This window comes from Plecotus auritus (assembly GCF_963455305.1).
Source record: "Plecotus auritus genome assembly, chromosome: 8".
In the NCBI taxonomy this organism is placed as follows: domain Eukaryota; kingdom Metazoa; phylum Chordata; class Mammalia; order Chiroptera; family Vespertilionidae; genus Plecotus; species Plecotus auritus.
Window position 1 is genome coordinate 114187582 of NC_137782.1, and position 21938 is coordinate 114209519.

General features: G+C 44.7%; 1 protein-coding gene across 2 annotated transcripts; it reads right to left on the reverse strand.

Annotated features, from left to right (window-relative positions):
• PDCL3 (phosducin like 3) lies at nucleotides 1-15528 on the reverse strand. Of its 2 annotated transcripts, none has more exons than XM_080685890.1 (6): nucleotides 15278-15528; nucleotides 13028-13157; nucleotides 10322-10412; nucleotides 9922-10065; nucleotides 8742-8950; nucleotides 1-4018 (listed from the first exon to the last, which is right to left on the reverse strand). In XM_080685890.1, the coding sequence occupies exons 1-6, from the start codon at nucleotides 15281-15283 to the stop codon at nucleotides 3876-3878; spliced, it is 723 nt and encodes a 240-aa protein (XP_080542016.1). In that variant the 5' UTR covers nucleotides 15284-15528; the 3' UTR covers nucleotides 1-3875. The 2 variants fall into 2 exon arrangements, with proteins under 2 accessions (XP_080542016.1, XP_080542017.1); XM_080685891.1 differs by having other exon boundaries at nucleotides 3576-4018; nucleotides 8805-8950; nucleotides 15278-15415.
• Nucleotides 15529-21938: the final 6410 nt, after the last annotated feature.

The window sequence follows — 21938 nt, forward strand, 5'->3', positions numbered from 1 at the left end:
ACGATTTTTATGAGTTTATTTGAGTCAAACAATTGCCAGGAAGCAAAATCTCAACAGACTGAGAAAATGCTCCAGAGAATGGCAGTTTTGCACCTCATTTTATACATTACCATCAGAGGATGAGGCATAAGGAGGGTTACATGAAACCCACTGGTGATAGATTAGGGAGGTGAGAGAAAGCAAAGTAGGGAAATCTCTGGGATTGCATAAAACAAATAGACACATACTTCTTTTACATTGGTGGGTATAGGATAATTAACAATTAACACAACAATAACAATGATCAGTTTTGTGGTCTCTGCTCTGGTGTAATAAGGAGTCCTGAAAAAGGGAAGTTACACTGACATTCCCAAGGTATGTTATCATAGATACAAAAAGATTAGACAGGCTTGGTTAAGGTAAAGGCTGATCTTTGAAAAGAAGATACTGGCTTAGGGCATGACTACTCACCATGACTTGGTTAGGAAGTTTTCATTTCAGACCATTTTTTGTGGTTACTTTCAGCCTCCAAGTTTGTAAGACCAGACATGCAGGCCTCCCATGTGCTTTCCAGGTTTAGTATGGCCCCTTTTGCATCCATACCCCCTCCAAGTACCTAGTTCTTCACACACTGGAAATGGAAGTCCTAAATTCTGACTCATGAAGTTACTGGAAGGCAATGACGAAGTAGAGGCAGGAATACAGATGCTCTTCTGTTGGTCAAGCAATTTGAAAAGTGGGGAATAGAAAGATAGAGTGATTGTTGTTTTTTGTTTTTGTTTTTGTTTTCGATGGCCTGGTGGCTTTATTGGGAAATGCTGCAGCTGCTACTAAGAGAAACCAGGATGGAAGTTACTTCTTTTGCAATAACAGAAGTCTACGAGGGCAGTCAGGAGCTGGGTTGTAGTGGCCCCACAATGTCATCAGGAATGTTATGCTAAGTAGGCTGCAATCACATGGATGCTTTAGTCAGAAAGTAGAAGGGGATTAAGCCCAAAAGGGGCACATGCCAGTGTGTTTCTCTTATGAAACTTGTGCCCACTTCCCTCTGGCAATCTGTAGTTCCAAGGGAGGCTGGGAGTTTGATCCTTTAGCTGGTCCCGTTGCTGCTTGAGTGGAACTAGATAATTCTGGATACTTGGGAGGCAAGTAGCAGTCTCTGCCACAGGACTCAAAACACTCTTACTGCCTAACGCTGTGCATCTAGGGAGAGACTGAAATCAAGATGATTTATTGGAACAAAGTCCTAAAGAATATGGGAGAGAAGAGGGTCAAACAGAAAGAGAAGACAAGGATGGGCATGGGGTGGTGAGACCGAAAGCCAAGGGGAGTCCTCGTAGACACAAGTGACAAGGTCTCCAGTGGAGTTGCTGAGTGGGGGGCAGAGTGCAGAGGGTAGTGGGCCTGCACCATCTGCTGTGTAAATGTGAACAGTATCAAGAATATGTGGTGAAAGCCACTTGTCAAAAGGCTGTATTTATGAGTAACAACTGGTTTCCATAGCAGGACAAAATCACTTTCATCAGGACATGTTTCTAAAGCAGGAAACACAATCAAAACATTTTAGCCTGTCACGTTTGAAAAGCACTTTATCCAAATTTGTGCTTAACATATAAAAAACTGGATTGAAAGCTGAAGGTAACAGATGACAACAAATTTAGGCACTGGTGACAGGGGACACCCTTCTAAACCAGTGGTTGCCAACCAGTGGTCCGTGGATCACTGGTGGTCCGTGAGGTCCGGAAGGATGGTGACCGCTGTTCTACACAGCCCTTTCACATTTCTCAGAAAGTACCTTTCCATCCAGTACGACTTTTCTGAAGTGCTCCTGACACCCCAGAAACCACCATGTGAGGGGCCTCTGCTGAAACAGTTGTCTGTACCCTTGACGAGTAAGAATGAAAACTTAGGTTTGCAATGAAGAAGGTGTACTCCATCTACTGACATCCTTTTTCTCTTCCACAAATAAGGAAAAGAAGAAAAAATCCGCTGTATTTGACCATAGTCTCAGTGTGTTTCAGTTTCCCCCGAAGACAGGCTCTGGGTCCCATTCTTATGTTTTCCCTGGTCACTTTTCTGCTGTGGAATAGATTAACTTAATGCTCAAGAGCCAAGTTGTATCATTTCTGTCACATCACAAATGCTCCAAATGAAACAGAAGGAAATTAATGGTGAATATTATAGGAAAGTCTCCCAGAATTATTAACCTGTAGAAATCTGCAGGTCAGGTTCTAAATCCCAATACTAATTTTAGGATAGAGATGCTTCTCTCTCTCTCTTTTTGGATAAGATTGGGCGCATTCAGTGGTGTAGCCATAGACGGTCTATCTTTTTGTATCAAGTTTGGTCAGCATGACTAAACAGCACCTGGGGCCTAGGGCCTGTGGCCAGATGGGGCTCATGAGCCAAATCCACAGGCAACTGAGCTTTAACTGACCACAAATTAAGTGTCTCAGTCTGCCCTGGAGGCAAGATTATGAGGCAGTTTACACACTCACATTGCTCCAAGTGGTACAGCAAACATTTAGAATCCCATCTGGTATAGGCGCCACCACTGTGGACACTGCTCATCTGCCCGCCAACATTCAAGCACAGTTCTCTCTTTCCTGGGAGCTGCGCGAACTGCAGCCCTGAGGAGATGCAGTGCTCGAGCCTTCACCTGTGTTCCTCCCACAGCACTTCATTTCACTGTCAGCTAACAACAGAAAACCTAAGAAAGCAGATCTCCTTCAAGTGACAGACCTGCCCAAGCTTGTATCAACCCTGCAATGAAAATTTCAGAAAAGATCCTTCAAGGTAAAACGTGACAGAGTGGCTTTTTATCAGCAGCACTGGCTCTCGTGTGTAGAAAAACCAATATTCACTAACACAAATAGTTCTGATGGATGAATCAAAGCTAGTTGTCATTTGTTGAATTACAGCAAAAATAAATTTTATAGTATAATCGAAAGGAATTCTGTGCCCTCTCTGATTCATATTTTTAAGATTCAAATCAGCATTAAATGCTACATCATTCAACACAAATATTAGGAATATTTCCCCTAATTATTCTATCAATGTTGATTTGTTAAGAAGTGATAGATGCTAAGAGAATTTTAGGCAGAAAAACATCTTGATGTGTTTTTTATTAATTGAGGTTCTGTTTATCTATGTGCATGCTTATATGTTTATTTAAAAAATTAAGGTAGCCTTTTGCAGTAATTGAGATTAGCTAACATCTCAACAGTTTGAGATAAAAAATTATTTTAACTGGAAAAAATATTTAACCCAAGTGGCAGTAAATTGAGATCTTTCAGTTATTGCTTTAAGAAGACAGTGTTTGTTTTTATAAAAATCATTGCATATTCTTCCAAATAGGTTAAATACTAAGATTTTTTTCCTATCAATCATTCCTTTGAGCTATTATTCCTGTTGCTACCTTTATAAAGAATATAAATAATAATGTAACTGTAAAGCTTCATTTGCACTTTTTCCACTGTATATATTATTCACATTTAAAAAAACCTCCAAATTCCTTTTTATGTAATGATAGGTGAGTAAATAGTGAATAGTTTTGCAGCTTTTTAAAACCACAAGTGAGGAAAACAAAGACATGTGCCATACCAACAGCTGATCTTTATTTTTTTAAAGAAAATGTTATTAATTTAAAAAGAGTTCTAAGAAGTCCAATAGGATTCCCAGCAATGATTATTCCTGAGAACTACGAGATTTGAAACATAATTATAAATGGCTAAAAAACAAAGGATTCATTCCTACTTTTTCCTTTAAAAAAAAAAAAAATCCAGATCATCTGTCACATCAAGAAAGCTCAGGCCTGGCCGGTGTGGCTCAATGGTTGAGCATCAACCCAGGAACCAAGAGGTCACGGGCAGGGCAGGACAGTACCATGGCACAGCTCAGTCATCCTCAGAATCGCTGCCCCTGCTCATGGGGATGGAACTGCGCACCGAGGACAGCAAGACGTCTTCAATTGGCTTCTTAGGGTTTTCCTCCAGGTCTGTCTTGATTGCTCCAGACTCAGACAATTTCCACTCCAACTCTAAGCAATAAAGAAAAAGAAAATCACCTAAGTCAGACTGCACAGGGCTCTCATCAAGTCAGATGTTTTCTATGCAGAAACTATAATCAACAACATTTGATGACAATTTAATTTTAGTGCCATAATTACAAGGTACCTAGAAGAAAGGAAAAAATCGGACCTTGAAGAAGGAAAACAAAAATACTTTCAAACACTTTTCCAGACAATGAGATCAGATATAATATTACATATATTGGGACCTATTTGGTAACTAAAAGAAGAGAAGACTAAACCTAAGTCTCCTAATGACTTCAGTTTCTCAGACTCCACAATCTCCCAGGAAAGAAATCAGCATGAAGCATTTAAAGGCAATTCTTTTCACAGTCCTGCTGGCTATCTGATCATTAAGTCCTATTTTAGTTAACAAAAGGAAATTCTTTAGCCTCACGTCCAATATCTCCCATCTATTAGAGTCAAAGGCTAAATGGGTGATGACATTTTTGAACTGATCATTTGTTCCAACTAATTAAAAAAACACACCACAAAATGAATGAGTGACTAATGCCTCAGTTACTGTATTGTATTTCACTCTCTGATAATCAGTGAGCCCTTGTGAAGCAAAATCAGTAGAGGATCCAGGCAGAATTAAGGGACTGGAGGAGAAAGTCCACAACAGCCTGGTTTAAAGCAATGCTCTGTTAATTAGGTCCTGCCATTAAAGTCAGACAACCAATTTTACTGAAGTCATAGTACTTTAAAGAGCTAATGGAAATAAATAACATCAGTATTTTCAGTTTTCTCAGTTAAATGTTACAAAAATTCAACCAATTTCTTAAAAAATCCCCACACAAAACCCAAGCTTAAGATTTCTGATTCTTAACTCAAAAATACATTAAATCCACACATACATTCATACATATATATATGCTATATGCCTTTACACACTGGAATAACTGATGTAACATACTGATGTGTATGTTTATACTTTTCCCAGTTGAATATCATATAAAGTTATATAAAGTAGTATGTAATCATATTTGAACATGTTTTTAAAGACTACTAAAGCACAGTTAGACAGGTTATTTCAATAAAGAGATTTTGACCTAGCAGGAAGCCCTCAGGCCTCAGTCTCTCTTTCACATTGTGTGTGTGTGTGTGTGTGTGTGTGTGTGTGTGTACACACATACTCAGCCCAGCCTGGGCCCTTTCGCAGTCCAGGAGCTCTCGGGGGATGTCCAACTGATGGCTTAGGCCCGCTCCCTGTGGACATCCTTAGCACTGCCGCGGAAGCAGGAGAGGCTCCTGCCCCCATCAGCCCGGCTTCTGGCTGAGCAGACTGACCACCAGGGGGTAGCTCCTGCATTGAGTGTCTGCCCACTGGTGGTCAGTGGGTGTCATAGTGACCAGTACTTCTGCCGGTCAGTCGATTTGCACATTACCCTTTTATTATATAGGATTTGACACCTCATGTTTAACAGGTAGAAAGGAATAAAAAGACATAGGTTACAAGTTAAGAGGAAGCATTAAATAGACTTTTAATTTAAAAGTTATTAAGACATTCGAGAGAAACCAAGATGGCGGCATAGGTAAACACCTAAACTGCTGCCTCGCACAACAATTTCAAAACTACAACTAAAAGACAGAACGGACACCATCCAGAACCGCAGGAAAGCTGACTGAGTGAAAATTCTACAACTAGAAGGAAGGAGAAAAGCTCACAGAGAATTGGAGGTACGGCAAAGGGTCTTTGTGCGCGCAGAGAGGAAGGGCGGCGGAGTGCCTGGCTGGCTTTCTCTGGCGGAAGGGGGAAGGGAGCCCCCGACCGCATTGAACCCCAGTTCTGACTGCACTGAACACCTATTCCGGGCGAGCCCCTGGGGACCCACGCTCTTGTGGGGGGAGTCTGGACTCTCGGGCGGAGACTCGGGAGCCGGGGAAGGCAGAAGACTGAAAGTCCGCTCGCGCCAGTGCGCACAAAGGCTGCGGGAGGCTGCCACAGGCTTTCCCTAGCGGAAGGGAGTGAGAGGCTCCTGACGGCACAAAACCCCAGTTCTGACTGAAGTGAGCCCCAGTTCTGACTGCAGTGAACCCCAGTTCCAGGCGAGCCCCCGGGGACCCACGCTCTTGTGGGGGGAGTCTGGACTCTCGGGCGGAGAATCGGGAGCCGGGAAGGCAGAGGACTGAAGGCACACACGTGCTAGCAAGGGCAAGGCTGACGGGAAGCCAAGACTGAGACTCCACCCCATCCAAGCTGAGCACAGAGGCTATTGCAATTTGGCAAGTCTAATCCTATAAGGCTGTCTCCAGCACCGGACTTCTCCCAGCATAGACACAGCTGATCCTTACAGCCAACTGGCCTGGAGGTCAATTCTTCCCAGTGATACCAACAACAATAAAGACTTAATTACAACAAGGCTGTACACACAGTCCACAAAGGGGTGCACCAAGAGTGTCCACCTCAGGTTAACTGGGGAGGCAGACCCACTGGGCCAAATTGGAAACCTAGCACACAAATCTACCAACTCAGGGAAGCAGTGAAAATGCGGCGTCTAAGAATCAGATCACAAACGAAAGAAATGGAGGAAAACAAACGACTGGATATAGAATTCAAAACCACGGTTATAAGGCTTTTTAAGAATATCCTAGAAAAGGCCGATAAATATAACGAGACCCTCGAAGAGATGAAAAAGGACCAACTAGAAATTAAACATACACTGACTGAAATAAAAAATATTATACAGAGACCCAAAAACAGACAAGAGGAACACAAAAATCAAGTCAAAGAATTGAAATACAAAGAAGCAAAAAACACTCAACCGAAAAAGCAAAAAGCAAAAAAAAAAATCCAAAAAGTTGAAGATAATGTAAGAAGACTCTGGGACAACTTCAAGCGTACCAACATCAGAATTATGGGGGTGCCAGAAGAAGAGAGAGAGCAAAATACTGAAAACCTATTTGAAGAAATAATGACCGAAAACTTCCCCCACCTGGTGAAAGAAATAGACTTACAAGTCCAGGAAGCCCACAGAACCCCAAACAAAAGGAATCCAAAGAGGACTACACCAAGACACATCATAATTAAAATGCCAAGAGCAAAAGACAAAGAGAGAATATTAAAAGCAGCAAGAGAAAAACAGTTAGTTACCTACAGGGGAGCACCCATACGACTGTCAGCTGACTTTTCAACGGAAACTATGCAGGCCAGACGGGAGTGGCAAGAAATTTTCAATGTGATGAATAGCAAGAACCTACAACCAAGATTACTCTACCCAGCAAAGCTATCATTCAGAATTGAAGGGCAGATAAAGAGTTTCACAGACAAGAAAAAGCTAAAGGAGTTCATCACCACCAAACCAGTATTATATGAAATGCTGAAAGGTATTCTTAAAGAAGAGGAAGAAGAAAAAAGGAAAGATAAAAATTATGAACAACAAATACATATCTATCAACAAGTGAACCTAAAAATCAAGTGAATTAAAAACCTGAGGAACAGAATAATCTGGTGAATACAATAGAATCAGGGGCATAGAAAGGGAGTGGACTGATAATTCTCAGGGGGAAAGGGGTATGGGGGGGTTCATAAAGAGACTGGACAAAAATCATACACCTATGGATGAGGACAGTGGGGGGTAGGTAAGGGCAGAAGGTGGGGTGGGAAATGGCTGGAGGGGAACTATGGGGGAAAAAAGGAGAAATAATTGTAATAATCTGAATAAAGATTTATTTAAAAAAAAAAAAGTTATTAAGACATTCAACTGAGAAAATATTCCTATAAAGATGATTTACATATATATATATATACACATATGTATGTGTGTGTGTATATATATATATATGTGTGTGTGTGTGTGTATGTGTAATATATATACTAGTGACCCGGTGCACGGATTCGTGCACGTTGAAATTAATTAGAAGGTGGCCAGGGGGCAGGACTGGGTGAGACGGGCCAGACATGCCCTGGAGCCCACTTCCCACAGTCTAAAACCCCGTCGGTCCCTCCCCCTGCCGGCCACACCTGGGGTGGTGCCGTGGCTTGAAGGGCATCTGTGGAATGAGCGGGATCCCTCCAGCAGGTGGGGTCCCTTGGCCTGGCCAGTGGGGATCAGGCCGAAACTGGCTCTCCGACATCCCCAGAGGGGTCCCCAAGTGCAAGAGGGCACTCTGCAAAGTTGCTGTAGTACAGGGTATGGAACGCAAACGCAAGTGAGCAGTAAACCAGATTCGGGGCCAACAGTGCCCTAGCAACAGGGCCGAAGGTGAAATCCGCAGCTCCACGAAGAATTGGGCTCCCTGCTTTCTGTTTTCAAGGTGTGTCACCCGAGAACCACTGCTGCCAAACTGCAGCTAGGCAGCTCCTGCATTGAGTGTCTGCCCCCTGGTGGTCAGTGTGCATCATAGCGACCAGTCAGATGGTCGGACACTTAGCATATTAGCCTTTTATAGATATAGATATATAGATATAGATATATGCATCTGTCCTAATATGTTCATGTGAATTTAATAAAAACGAATGATGTGATCTCGAGTTATAATTTAAAACATTCAAATATAGGGACAAATAAAACATTAATATTAAATATATTTTAAAAGTTCACCATGTCCTCTTTTCACTGAGAATCATTAGAGCCCAGTTATTCTGCCCCACTGACTGGTCTAAGATGAGAGATTAAATATGCTTCTTCCTATCTCCAGCATGCACTGGCCACCTCTCATGTGCCCTGGACCATCTCAAAGAGGCCCTTACCATCTATTGTCAGGTTCATACCACCAAACACTAGAGGTCCAATAAATTGAGCCTTGATATCACCTTCAAGGTAAACAAATATTGTGGGCAGATTCCTATCAGGATAATTGGGGATGCAGGTTGTTGAAATGGCTTTTATAAATTTGACGTCAGGAAACTTCCTGGCAAGTCCATTGAAGTGCTGGTTTATCAGGGAACAGAGGGGAATCCTATAAAACAGAAATAGGAAACAATAGTGAGAGGAAACCCTACAAAGTAAAAATAGCAGTTATGATTCTGCATTTATACAGAACCAAGCTCAACTAGCCTTCTGCCCTAAGTGAAAACTCACAAGAGGATCTGCTACTCCAGTCAAGATGAATTAACGTTTTTAAAAAAACCTTCTGTGGCTTAGTGGTTGAGTGTCGACTTATGAACAAGGAGGTCACCTTCAATTCCCGGTCAGGGCGTATGCCCCATTGTGGGCTTGATCCCCAGTGGGAGGCGTGCAGGAGGCAGCCGATCAATGATTCTCTCTCATCACTGATGTTTCTATCTCTCTCTCCCTCTCCCTTCCTAACTGAAATCAATAAAAATTATATTTAAAAGAGCCACAAACCTTCTAATATGTTCAGGAAAAGTGAAGAACTCAAAATCCAAAGTCCAAATTAATATTCCGAAATGTAAGTAAAAAAACCAGCATCAATGTAAAAGATAATTGTTATGCCCTTCTCCATGACAGAATGTTGAAGATTCAGAACGTGTAAAACACGTCAGAAAGCATTTCCTGCCCTAAAGAAACTCCTACACAAGCTTGACTCTGAGGACAGGCCTGCAGGTGAGAAACATGGAGGACCACTGCACCATTCACTGTGGACAATCATTACAAAGGCACCTCTCCACCTATGAGAGTGAATCATACATGGGATTATAAAAAGCCAGAGTTTCTCTAGAGGAATAAATAGCTTAGGAATTTATTTTCAATAAAAGTAAAGTCTCTACTGTTACACTGTAACTAAGGCATTTATGTTAGTCACAAATATTAATTTTAAAATCTTAAGACAATAACTAGGCATTAAGGTTTGGGCAAATCAGCCACAAAAACACATAAGATCAAACAACCTCCAATGTGGAATAAACTCAAGATGTTCAAGATATAAATTCAAATGAGCACTGAAAGACAAAGCATAAGCTCACTCACCCTTGTTTGTAAAGGTGCAAGATCACCCACAAGCCCTCTCCGGCTTTAGTAACTTCCTGAACATAATCCTTTCCTGAGATCTCCAAAACTTCTCCAAATTTATTCCTCAGTTGAGTTGCTTTCAATTCAGCCAGTCTCTGCTGCCTGTACAACAGGAGTGAGTTATCTTACACACACACGCGCATGTGCACACATGTATATCTTTCACACAGCAACCTTCATAAAGGTCCAGGTTTATTTATTTGCCACATGGCAAAAGTCTAAGACCTGTTTGCTGAAATCTGAAATATTATTATTTAATTATGGTCTTTTCCAAATGTGATCTCAGTCAAAAAATTCATTTTTCAAATGACACACATTTTAGTGCCACACAAAAAAAGTCCCTCTGGGTGGCACTAACCTGTACATTTCAATAGCTCGTTCATCTTCCTCATTAAATTCATCTTCATTATCCTCCAATTCTTCCAGAGTCATATCTTCATATGTTTTCACTGAATGTAATTAAGTTAGCAAAACCAAAACATTTAAAGGAAGAACAAACATGCATTTCATTTTTTTCCTTCACTTTTCTCCTAAAGCATGCAACACCCAAAACTCACAGCCCACCAAAACCAGGACGCAAAGTACTTCAGGTATTACACTAGTAAAAATAAGTTGGGGTGTTTTAAGAAGAGATCTAGTGTGTTGGTATCTATAGGCTTGACTCTTTCCTACACACCAAAGTAAGGACATGAATGGGAAGTTTCCCAAGTTTATAACTCACCTGGCAGAGCAAGCCCATACACTAGTGGGTGGTGTATCACAGTCCTCCTGTCTCCCAGGAGATGGAAGGAGACCAGTGGGTGTCCTCCCACAGTGAGCACACCCTTCCTAGAGTTATAGGGATTATCACAGGCTCTTAGTATTTCCAGGCCACTCTATCTTTTCTTTTAAGAAAATGCTATAACATTTGTATTTTGTTTTTATTGCCATAAACACTCTTGCTTTTTGCCATCAAAGCGGGCTTTTGTCCCTGACACCCACTCCATCACAACAAAGAACTGCTTTTATCAAGGTCAACAATGATCTTCATTTCTTGACTGAGCAGCATGTGATCCAACCCATCACTGCCTCCTCTGTGAAAGACTGCCCTCCGCTGGCTTCCAGGATACCTACGCTCTGCTCTCCTCCCACCCCTAAGACTGCCCTCCTTTGGACTCTTCGCTGGTTTGACCTTTTCTTCTTTATCTATAGCCACTCCCTTGTTGATGGTATCTCATGGCTTGTAGTATGCTGACAATTCCCAAATTTATGCCTCCAGCCCATATTTTCTGATTTGGAGAAAAACATACCCAACAGCCCACTTACCATCTCTATTTGTCTAATAAAAAATCTCAAAGTTACTATGTCCAAAACAGACTTCCTGATCTCACCTCCAAACCTGCTCTCTCCAAGCTTTCCTCATCTCAGTTGGGGTCATTCCATTCTTCTGCTGGCTCAAGCCCAAAGCCTTGTAGTCATCCTAGACTTCTTTCTCTTACACCCCTCATAGGACCAATCCATCAGCAAATCCTGTTGGCCCTACCTTCAAAATATATCCAGACCTGACCACTTCTCACCATTTCCACCACCACCACCACGTTGGTCCAAGCCAATGGTATCTCTTGCCTGAATTACTGCAGTAGTTTACAGACTAGTCTCATACGTTCTGTCTTGCCCCCCACTGTCCATGATCTGGAAGGCAGCCATAGGATGGTGCTGCCAACATGGAGGACATGTCACTCCTGAAACATAAAACTCCAATGACTTCCAACTCACTACATAAAATCAAGATCCTTACTAGAAGCTACAAGGTTCCAAGTGGTTTGACCCCCAGTTACCTCTCCGAACTTTTTTTTAAAAATATATTTTATTGATTTTTTACAGAGAGGAAGGGAGAGGGATAGAGAGTTAGAAACATCGATAAGAGAGAAACATCGATCAGCTGCCTCCTGCACACCCCCCTGGGGTTGTGCCTGCAACCAAGGTACATGCCCTTGACAGGAATCGAACCTGGGACCCTTCAGTCCGCAGGCCGACGCTCTATCCACTGAGCCACACCGGTTAGGGCACCTCTCTGAACTTACTACTCCTCTCTCCTAATCATATTGGCTTCCTTGTAGATTCTCCAACATACTTTTCACTAAACCAGCTGTTTACCTCCCTCAGCTCTACCCAAATACCATTCCTAGTGAGGTCCTCGACCCTATCTAGAATTACACTCAACTCTCCTCCCTTTCAAGGCCTTTTCACTGTCTTCTTTTCCTGTATTTCATTATATATTGTTCATTGTCTGTCTCTCACTACAGTGTAAGTCCCACAAGGACAGGGATTTTTGTCTGACCTGTGCAGGGTTAAAGCCCCCCGTCCAGAAAAACACACGGCACACAGTAATCGTTCAATAACCACTTGCTGGATACATGCTTTGTAATAAGAACTTCTCTAAATTAGCTCTAATATGTAAATGGAATTCTGTGTCAGTAGTTCTCAGACTCTAGTGTGAGTCAGAAATCTTTTGAGGCACTTGCTTAAAATGCGCATTCTTGGGCCTCACCTCCCCCCTCCTGAGATTCCGATTCAGTAGGAACGGAGTGTTTACAAGCACCCCAAGGATTCCAATTCAGGTAGTAGAGCTACCTTTGAGAAAAGCCCTCTCTCAGATCCCATACATTGTAAAAATCTTATGCTTCCCCAAATTAAGTTAAATATTTCAATCAAGGCACAAAGAGAATAAAGTATAAGTTCAGAATTATACAAACAATATAAACTTTGAGCAGATTTCCATGACATTATCCCAAGTGAATTGCAGATGAGAAAGTCAAGTTTAAGATTGTCATGTGCTCATCTGACACACACAAGGAACTGTGGAAATGAAGGGAGCCTTGAAGTCCCCTAATTTACAGCCCAGGAAGACAAAGGTAGAGACATGCTATGACACGCTTGCGGTCCCACAGCATTAATTCTGGCACCTCAATCCCTGGCTCCAAACTCTTGCTCAGAGAATCCTTCCACCAAAGCAGTTAGAGGCTTAGAAAGTTGTTTCCTACCCAGATAGACACAGAACAGAAAGTAATAATAGCAAGCTCACCAACTGACTGCTGAAGGACTCGCTGCTCTTCCTCTTCTGCCTCCTTTTCCAGTTCATTCAAACTTTCCTTTGCGGGCAAGATGCCCTTTTTGCGTAAGATGTCATTCCACTCAGTGTCTGCATTGGGGTCCTAGAATAGGGGGACCAAGGATACATATGCTATGAGTGCAAAGTCCACTAAGGAGGGTGCCATGTCGGGCAAGGGGTCAAATGGGAAAGGAAAGGTGGTGGGAAGAAAAATTCAAATTATGTTTTTGAGAAAGTGTCAAAAGACTCAGAGGCTCTGTTCCTTTCTTCCTGTCCTTCCCCTCCGCCCCACCCCCATCACTGAGGGGTATAAAACAGGATATGATGTGCAGATCAACATCAAAGCTGAAAACAAGGCTCTGACCTGACTTTTATCAAATATTCTTATTAATGACTTAGAGTGATTCATTCAACAGATATTTACTGACAAAGTACTATATGTAAATTATTGCAATAGTAGGGAAGAGTGGTGAATACCAGAACCACCTATTTTACAGTCGAGAGGAAGAGACAGGCATCAAACAATTAAATACACAATCACAGACTTATTACAAACTGTAGCAAATGCAATGGCCAACAGGCTGCTGACCTAGAATTACGAGGGCCTGCATTCCACAGGATGGGTAAAGACGGTCCCTCAGAAGAGGTGACATTTAACCATCTCTGGAGGGTGAGAAGGAATCAGACATGAGAACTTAGGAAATTACATTCCAGGAAGAGGGACCAGCATATTCAAAGGGCCCAAGAGCAGCGATATTGAGCATCTACAAGTCCTGTGGCTGCAGGAGAAGCACGAGGAGAGCCTGATGCTAGGCTGACAAACTCTTTAACAGCTAAACCTGAGAGGAAGAGCTGAGACCCACAGAAAAGCTCACAATGGCTAACACCTGATGAGTGTTGGGTGCTGGATACTTTTCTAAGCCCTTTAGTTGTATCTCTTAATTCATCTTAACAAGCCTAGGAGACACAGCATTTAGGAAGCCATTGCCATGCTGGTACCAGTCCAATTTACCAGGCAAATGTCAGAAGGATAAATGTCAAAGTGGGCTCTTAGCTCCAGAACCCAACTGTTCAAACACGGCTTTGCACGGCTTGGCAGGGACACTGCTAATGGATCTGGTTTGAAATGTGTAATCAAGGGGCGCTGTGGAAAGGGCACTGGGATAACCAGGCTCCAGCCCACTCCACGTCGAGGTTTAGCTGAGATACAGCAAAGAAAAATGAACAGAATCCTTTCAACTGGGTGGTCAGGGAAGGCCTCTGAAGAGGTGACATTTTTAAGGAGAGGCCTAGAGGATAAAGAATGCAAAGGAGCCATGGAGCCTGGAGCTTCCTCACCAACATTTAAGAGTGTCTGGTTTGTGGCAGACACGCTGCATTTGCAGAGGATCATCCTCTCCAGCCTCCATGCCTCCAGCCCCAACCAAACCCACACGAACTTCATTCCCATTTTCCACTGAGCCAGAAACCATTTAATCAGAATTCCTGCCCACAGCGAGGTCTGGAAGGCAGAATGACCTTTGGGGGAGCGTCCTTGACGACTTAGTTGTCACAGGTTTTTGCTCATAAAAGCATCCATTTTCATTGTGTTTCCATTCATTTTCTTTCACTTTCCTTTGGGTTTTAGTCAAATTCCAGAGACAATAAAAGGACAATACAAGAGGATCTTGTTTTAAGACGGAAAGTAACTGAGCATAGGGGCTCTTCGGGCTGAGTTCTGAAAGCCAGGAGAGCCCCCTCAACCTGAACACCAACGTTAGGGGAAAGAGTGTAACAAACCCCCTCCCAATCTCTACGTGGAGTCAAGAACAGGGGTTCCACCGCTGCTTTATATTATGGGACCCCCCAGGAGGGACCCTTCACTTCTCCAAGCCTCAGTTTCCCGATCCGTGCAAAGGATCCATAACACACCTGCTCAGGTGCTCAGTAAGGGAGTTAACAGGTAGAAGTAACTGCCAGGTGGGGTACGACCTCAAAAAGAGGTAGTCCGAAAGAACGGAGATTTGGGAGTGGGATACATGAGGTGGAGACGCCCAGCCGGCAGGAACACGCCCGCCCTCCTGCACTGCGCCTGCGCCGGGCCTGGATTAGCGAGCGTTCGGCGTGCCAGTAGCCTTTGGCGTTCCCCGCTGGCCCGGACGGGACAGTCCGCCGTCGGCGCGGACCTAGCGGGGTACACGAGCAACCACAGCCCCCAGGCCTCGCGCCCCTTGGCTTGCTCACCTGCATCTTGTCTCAAATATCTTAAGCTAGGCCGACCACCGCGCCCGATCCCTCAGTTTTCTTCTGCGCATGCGCGCAGCTGCCGCCCAGACTCTTCTCCCAGCTCAGTTTTCGCCCCGCCCACCGGGAGTGAGTTGGACGGAGCCTGGGAGGAAGCGAAGCCTCTGAGTCTGCGCGCGCTCCTTAAGAAAGGGGCGCAGAAGCTGCGCGCAAATGCGAGGCTGGAGACGTCTACCTTCCGGCTGTGCTGCAAGTCACGTGACCCAGAGCCAACCCTGAGCGCTACCAAATTAGGGCTGGTCTTTGGTCTTGGAGCTGTGGGCTGGGGGGAGGAGACTCCAGTTCTAGACCTAATGTGCAAACGAAGTTTAAACTAAGTCCTAGAAGTCAGAAATAGAAATGTTTCAGTGATGCAGTTATAATAAAAAATGATACAGGGTCACCTGAAGTTAAAACTATCATTTCAGTGTTGGATAAGGCAATCCTATCTAATAAAAGAGTAATCTGCAAATTAACCATCACTCTGCTACACCCACCAGCCACGCCCACCAGCCAATCAGGAGCAAATATGCAAATAAACTCAACCAAGATGGCTATGGCCACAGAGAGCGGGAGGGAGGCTTGGGTTTCCCCGGCAATGGAGGAAGCCAAGCTTTCTGCCTGCCCTTGCCGGCCTAGACCTCCACTCAAGGCTACAAAGTTTCAATGATAGAAGATACATAAATCCAAACAAATGGCGGCAGCCATGGAGCTGGAAAGAGCAGGAGGCTAGGGTTGCCCCCAGCGATGGTGGAAGCCAAGCTTTCTGCATACCCTGGCTGGCCCAGGCCTCTGCTTAAGGCTACAAAGTTTCAATTGTAGAAGATAAACCCCAGATACCAGGGCCTCTGCTTGGGTCGCCAGGGGGTGTGGCCGGCCTGCAAACCACTACAGGCCCCTTGCCCAGGCCGCCCCACGCCCCAAGGGAACCCCCACCCTGATCCGGGACACCCTTCAGGGCAAACCAGCTGGCCCCCACCCGTGCACCAGGCCTCTATCATATCTAATAAAAGAGTAATATGCAGATTGACCATCACTCCAACACACAAGATGGCTGCCCCCATGTGGTCATAGATGACCACCCCCATGTGGACACAAGATGGCCACCACAAGATGGCCAGCAAGGGAGGGCAGTTGGGAGGGACTAGGCCTGCAGGGGAGGGCAGTTGGGGGGAGGGGGGGACCAGGCCTGCAGGGGAGAGCAGTTAGGGGGAACCAGGCCTGCAGGGGAGAGCAGTTAGGGGGAACCAGGCCTGCAGGGGAGGGCAGTTAGCGGTGACCAAGCCTGCAGGGGAGGGCAGTTAGGGGAAAACAGGCTGGCAGGGGAGCAGTTAGGCATCAATCAGGCTGGCAGGGGAGTGGTTAGGGGGTGATCAGGCTGGCAGGCAGAAGCGGTTAGGGGCAATCAGGAAGGCAGGCAGGCGATCAGTTGGGAGCCAGCAGTCCTGGATTGTAAGAGGGATGTCCGACTGGGATCGGGCCTAAACGGGCAGTCAGACATCCCTTGAGGGGTCCCAGATTGGAGAGGGTGCAGGCTGGGCTGGGGGAACCCCCCCCCCCGGTGCACGAATTTTGTGCACTGGGCCTCTAGTTCATTTATAAGACATTTGAGAGCCTGCTTTGTATCAGGTACTATTTTATTTATTTTATTTTTTAAAATAAATCTTTATTGTTCAGATTATTACAGGTGTTCCTCTTTTTTCCCCCATAGCTCCCCTCCACCTGATTCCCCACTCCACCCCATGCCCTTACCCCCCCACCACTGTCTTCATCCATAGGTGTAAGATTTTTGTCCAATCTTTCTATTATATTCACCCGTCCATTCTGTTCTTCAGATTTTTTATTCACTTGATTTTTAGATTCACTTGTTGGTAGGTATGTATTTGATGTCATTTTGTTGTTCATAATTTTTATCTTTACCTTTTTCTTCTTCCTCTTCTTCTTAAAGAATACCCTTCAGCATTTCATGTAACCCTGGTTTGGTGGTGATGAACTCCTTTAGCTTTTTCTTGTCTGTGAAGCTCTTTATCTGACCTTCAACTCTGAATGATAGCTTTGCTGGGTAGAGTAATCTTGGTTGTAGGTTCTTGCTGTTCATCACTTTGAATATTTCTTGCCACTCCCTTCTGGCCTGCATAGTTTCTGTCGAGAAATCAGTTGACAGTCGTATGGGTACTCCCTTGTAGGTAACTACACCATTTTTCTCTTGCTGCTTTCAAGATTCTCTCTTTGTCTTTTGCCCTTGGCATTTTAATTATGATGTGTCTTGGTGTGGTCCTCTTTGGATTCCTCTTGTATGGGGTTCTCTGCGCTTCCTGGACTTGTAAGTCTATTTCTTTCACCAGGTAGGGAAAGTTTTCTATCATTATTTCTTCTAATAGGTTTTCAATATTTTGCTCTCTCTCTTCTTCTGGCACCCCAAAAATTCGGATGTTGGTACGCTTAAAGTTGTCCCAGAGGCTTCTTACACTATCTTCATATTTTTGGATTCTTTTTTCTTTTTGTTTTTCTGGTTGGGTGTTTTTTGTTTCCTCATATTTCAGATCTTTGGTTTGATTCTTGGGGTCCTTTGGTCTACAGTTGAATTTCTGTATATTCTTTATTTCAGACAGTGTATGCTTAATTTCTGACTGGTCCTTTTCCATTTTTTTGACATTCTTATTAAGATCCTTAAAGGTCTCACTAAGTTCCTCAGCGGTTTTTAGAAGATTTTTGAGTAACCTTATAAATGTGGTTCTGAACTCTATGTTGTCCAGTAGTTTGCTTTCCTCCATTTCTTTCATTCGTGACATGTTTCTTTGTCTCTGCATTTTGGCTTCCCTGTGTTGATTGAGTGGCTTTGTGTGGTAGGTGACCTATAGGGGCCAGTAGCTAAGCCTCCCCAATCACCTGAGGAGGACGCTCTTGGTACACCCCCTTGTGGACTGAGTGCAAAGTCTTTGTGTAGTTAAGCCTTGATTGCTGTTGGTACACTGGGAGGAATTGACCTCCAGGCCAATTGGCTGTGAGGACCCGCTGTGTCTATAATGGAAGAACTGCTGAGCTGGAGACATGCTCATGGTGCAGGACTTGTTTCAGTGGGGCTTTGGTGCTCACTGAGTCTGCCTCTTGAATGTGTCACTTATGGATGTGAGGAGTTGAAATCTGGTGTCTCACACTGACCATTAGGTACACTGGCTTCTGGATCTCCAATGGGGTGCAGGTCAGCTACTGTCTGAGGCCACCCAGCAGGAGCTACAGTGAGAACTACAGTTTTCTCCTCTTTGCTTGGGGTTTGGAGGTTTTGGAGCTGTCTGACCCGGGCTGCAAGTTTGCTAGGTTAAGCTGCGATAGGACAGGCCATTCATATGCTAAAGCCGCTGCTTGGAGCTTGGGTGGGTTTGTAGGTTGTGCGGGGTGGGGTCTCAGGGCGTGACTAGGCTAGGGCGTGGCAAACAGCAATGGCTGCCAGTAAGCTGGCTCTGAGTTTCCGACCACGTCCCCACATCCCGCGCCCCAGCGCAGTAAACAATTATTCCTGCACGCAGCCCTGCAAGCAAGCCACTCTCACTTTCCGACCGATGGCAGACAGTCCAGCTTCTCCCCGTACGAGTTTGGGTCCCCAGCGTCTCCCCAGAGACTGGAGTTCAGAGTAATCGGGAGCTTGTCTCCCTTCGGGTTGAAAAAAGCAGCGTTCTCAGTCGCCCTCCGCCAGCCCGATACGCACGCCTCTGTACCTCAGCTTTTCAGCGCTTGTGCACGTCTCAGTGTTCTTTTCTCTTTCCTTCTAGTTGCAGAACTTCCACTCAGCCAGCTTTCCCGTGGTTCTGGATGATAGACGTTTTGTCTTTCAGTTGTAGTTTTGAAATTGTTGTGCGAGGCAGCAGTTTAGGTGTTTACCTATGCCGCCATCTTGGATCCTCAGACTACTATTTCCCAGGTACTATTTTAGGCTCTACGAATTCAGCAGTGATCAAAACAGACAAAACCAGAAAGGCAATCCATACTTGCATAAATGTTTAGCTTTATATGGGCACACTGGAGGCACAGAGTAAAAATTAGCAGAGTCTGAATTGTAAAGTGCAGGTGCGAGGCCCCAGGCTTCTGCCTACAAAAGTCCTATGAAATTGAGTTAAAGAATAAATATCCCTCCTTGGACACTTGGACTGGTGTTGCCCATCTTTGAGATTTTCTCTGCCCTTCTCCCCCTGGGCAGAACCTAAGCCATGGAGGCTCTGATGCTGGAGCTGGAGGGAGGGATGAAGAACTCACTCTTGACTGACCACCCCACCTGGATTCTCCTATTGACCAGGAGCTGTGTGTGTGTTGGTGGTGAGGCAAGGTAGAGGTGGGAGTGGTGCTGGAAAGTGGTCCCATACCAGAGTGCGGCCACTCCTAAGGATGTCCCCAGTATGATCTTCTGTGGCACAGATCCAAAGAGGATGAGATCTGAAATTCACTGGTTGCCATCTTCATCCTTAGGAAGCTGGGGAAGATGGGAGCTGTCATTCATCTATTGAGCCATGAGGGCATCTCTACTGAACTATGGTGGAAAGAGGGTTTTATTCTTCAACTAGTGGCCAGGTGCACAAAATTTGTGCATGGGGGAGTCCTTCAGCCTGGCCTGCACCCTCTTCAATCTGGGATCCCTCTCGCAATCCGGGACCGCTGGCTCCTAACTGCTCACCTGCCTGCCTGCCTGATAGCCCCTAACCACTCTGCCTGCCGGCCTGATCAACCCCAATTGCCCCCCCTTCCAGCCTGATTACCCCTAACTGCCTGCCCCTGCCAGACTGATTGCCCCCAACTGCCCCCCACCAGCCTGTGTGCCCCCAACTACCCCCCCTACCAGCCTGCTTGCCCCCAACTGCCCCCCACTGGCCTGCTCACCCCCAACTGCCCCTCCTGCCAGCCTGATTGCCCCCAACTGCTCCTCCTGCTGGCCTGATCGCCCCTAAACACCTCTGCCTCAGTCCCCACCACCATGGCTTTGTCTGGAAGGTCTCATGGTCTAATTAGAATATTACTCTTTTATTAGTATAGATGGTTGCTGAGCTCACTGGAACAGTTAGTTCCTAAACAAGGCAGAGCTGTGGGGAGATGGATGCAGTCCCTAGCTTCAATACCATGGATTTCCACTGTTCCAACTAAGTTTCCATAGATTTTGTTGAATTGATGTTTCTCAACCTGTTGTAAACCTTTTGATCAATCTCTAAAGATTTTGAGTGGTTGTCTTTATTAATCTCCACCAGTTTAATGGTTTCCCTGAACACCTCATGCTACCATTCTGGAGGTCCTACCTGGGGTAATTTGTTACATAGTAATAGATAAACTAATACAATAGCCAAGCAAGGTTGTATAACTGAAATTAAGACAAACAACCAGTTACATGGAGAGCAGGGAAGGCATTTCAAGCAGGAGAAACAGAAACTGTAAAACTATGGAAGGTGGAGGCAATGAGGAAGAGCTGAGTTAGAGAAGTGGTTCTCAAAATATGGTCCTTGCATCAGCATCAGCAGTATCACCTGAGAACTTGCTGACATTGTGAATTCTTGGACGCCTACTCCAGACCTATTGAATCAGAATCTCTAGGGATATAGAACTGAACCTTGGTTTCAGCAAGCCCTACAGGTGTTTCTGAAGCACATTAAAGTTTGAAAACCACTGGAATATGAGTTGTCTCTCATCAGCTATAACAGCTGGGCTCTTAATGTGTCCAAACCAGGGTTGGGCAAACTTTTTGACTCGAGGGCCACAATGGGTTCTTAAACTAGACCAGAGGGCCGGAACAAAAGCATGGATGGAGTGTTTGTGTGAACTAATATAAATTCAAAGTAAAGGAGCGGAGGGGAGAGCAAGAGAACGGGATAGAACAGCCGGATCCGGCCCGCGGGCCGTAGTTTGCCCACGGTCCAAACTCTCAATGGTTTTCCTTTTTTATTTTTTTATTTTTTTAAGAAACGAGAGAGGAGCTGATAAGTACTTCCTCTTAGTGAATGCTTTAGGACCTTAATAGAAAAAACAGTTTCCCAATACCAGTCACATGAAGCTGATCATGCCACAGCAAGCAGATGCTCACCCCACTTCTGCTGGGAATAAGTCACCTCTGATTTTAGTTTGTATTTTATTTGGTTCTAATTGTTTTAATGAACCACCCTACAGTTGTCCTGCACATGCCACCTTCGTCTTTACAGGATTTTGCTCCTGTGTGTGGTTGATGGTCATAGCTGTAGAGGGAAATGTGGACATTAGGTTTAGTATGATTTAAAAGGGAATGTTTAAACTTGGCTAAATCCAGTTAACGGAAAGAGCTAAAACTTGTTTGGGACTGAAGGAGTGAAAATAAGCTTGGATTGAAAAAGAGCAAAAGCAGCCCTGCTGTTACCCAGGCTGGGAGAACAGATTCAGATAAAGCCAAATGCAAAGTTCACAGAGAACAGCCTTTCTCCCAAGGTCTGGCTGCAGCTGTGAAATGCCATAACAATGCTCACTTTGAATGACCACTGCTTTCTTACCAATGATGCCCCCAGACCTGCTTTATCTCATCCACCTTTTACTGCGGATTCCCAAATGCTGAGCTACCCTTGCTCATTATGCCACCCAAGCCCTAGTTAGTCCCCACTTCGCATAATTCTTCCTTGGC

Excerpts from the sequence above, each read along its gene's own strand:
- PDCL3 (XM_080685890.1), bottom strand. Across the intron at positions 10,066-10,321 it reads CGAGCTATTGAAATGTACAG|GCAGCAGAGACTGGCTGAAT; the intron begins GTTAGTGCCACC and ends CCTGTTGTACAG. Across the intron at positions 4,019-8,741 it reads TATGAACCTGACAATAGATG|AGTTGGAGTGGAAATTGTCT; the intron begins GTAAGGGCCTCT and ends TTTATTGCTTAG.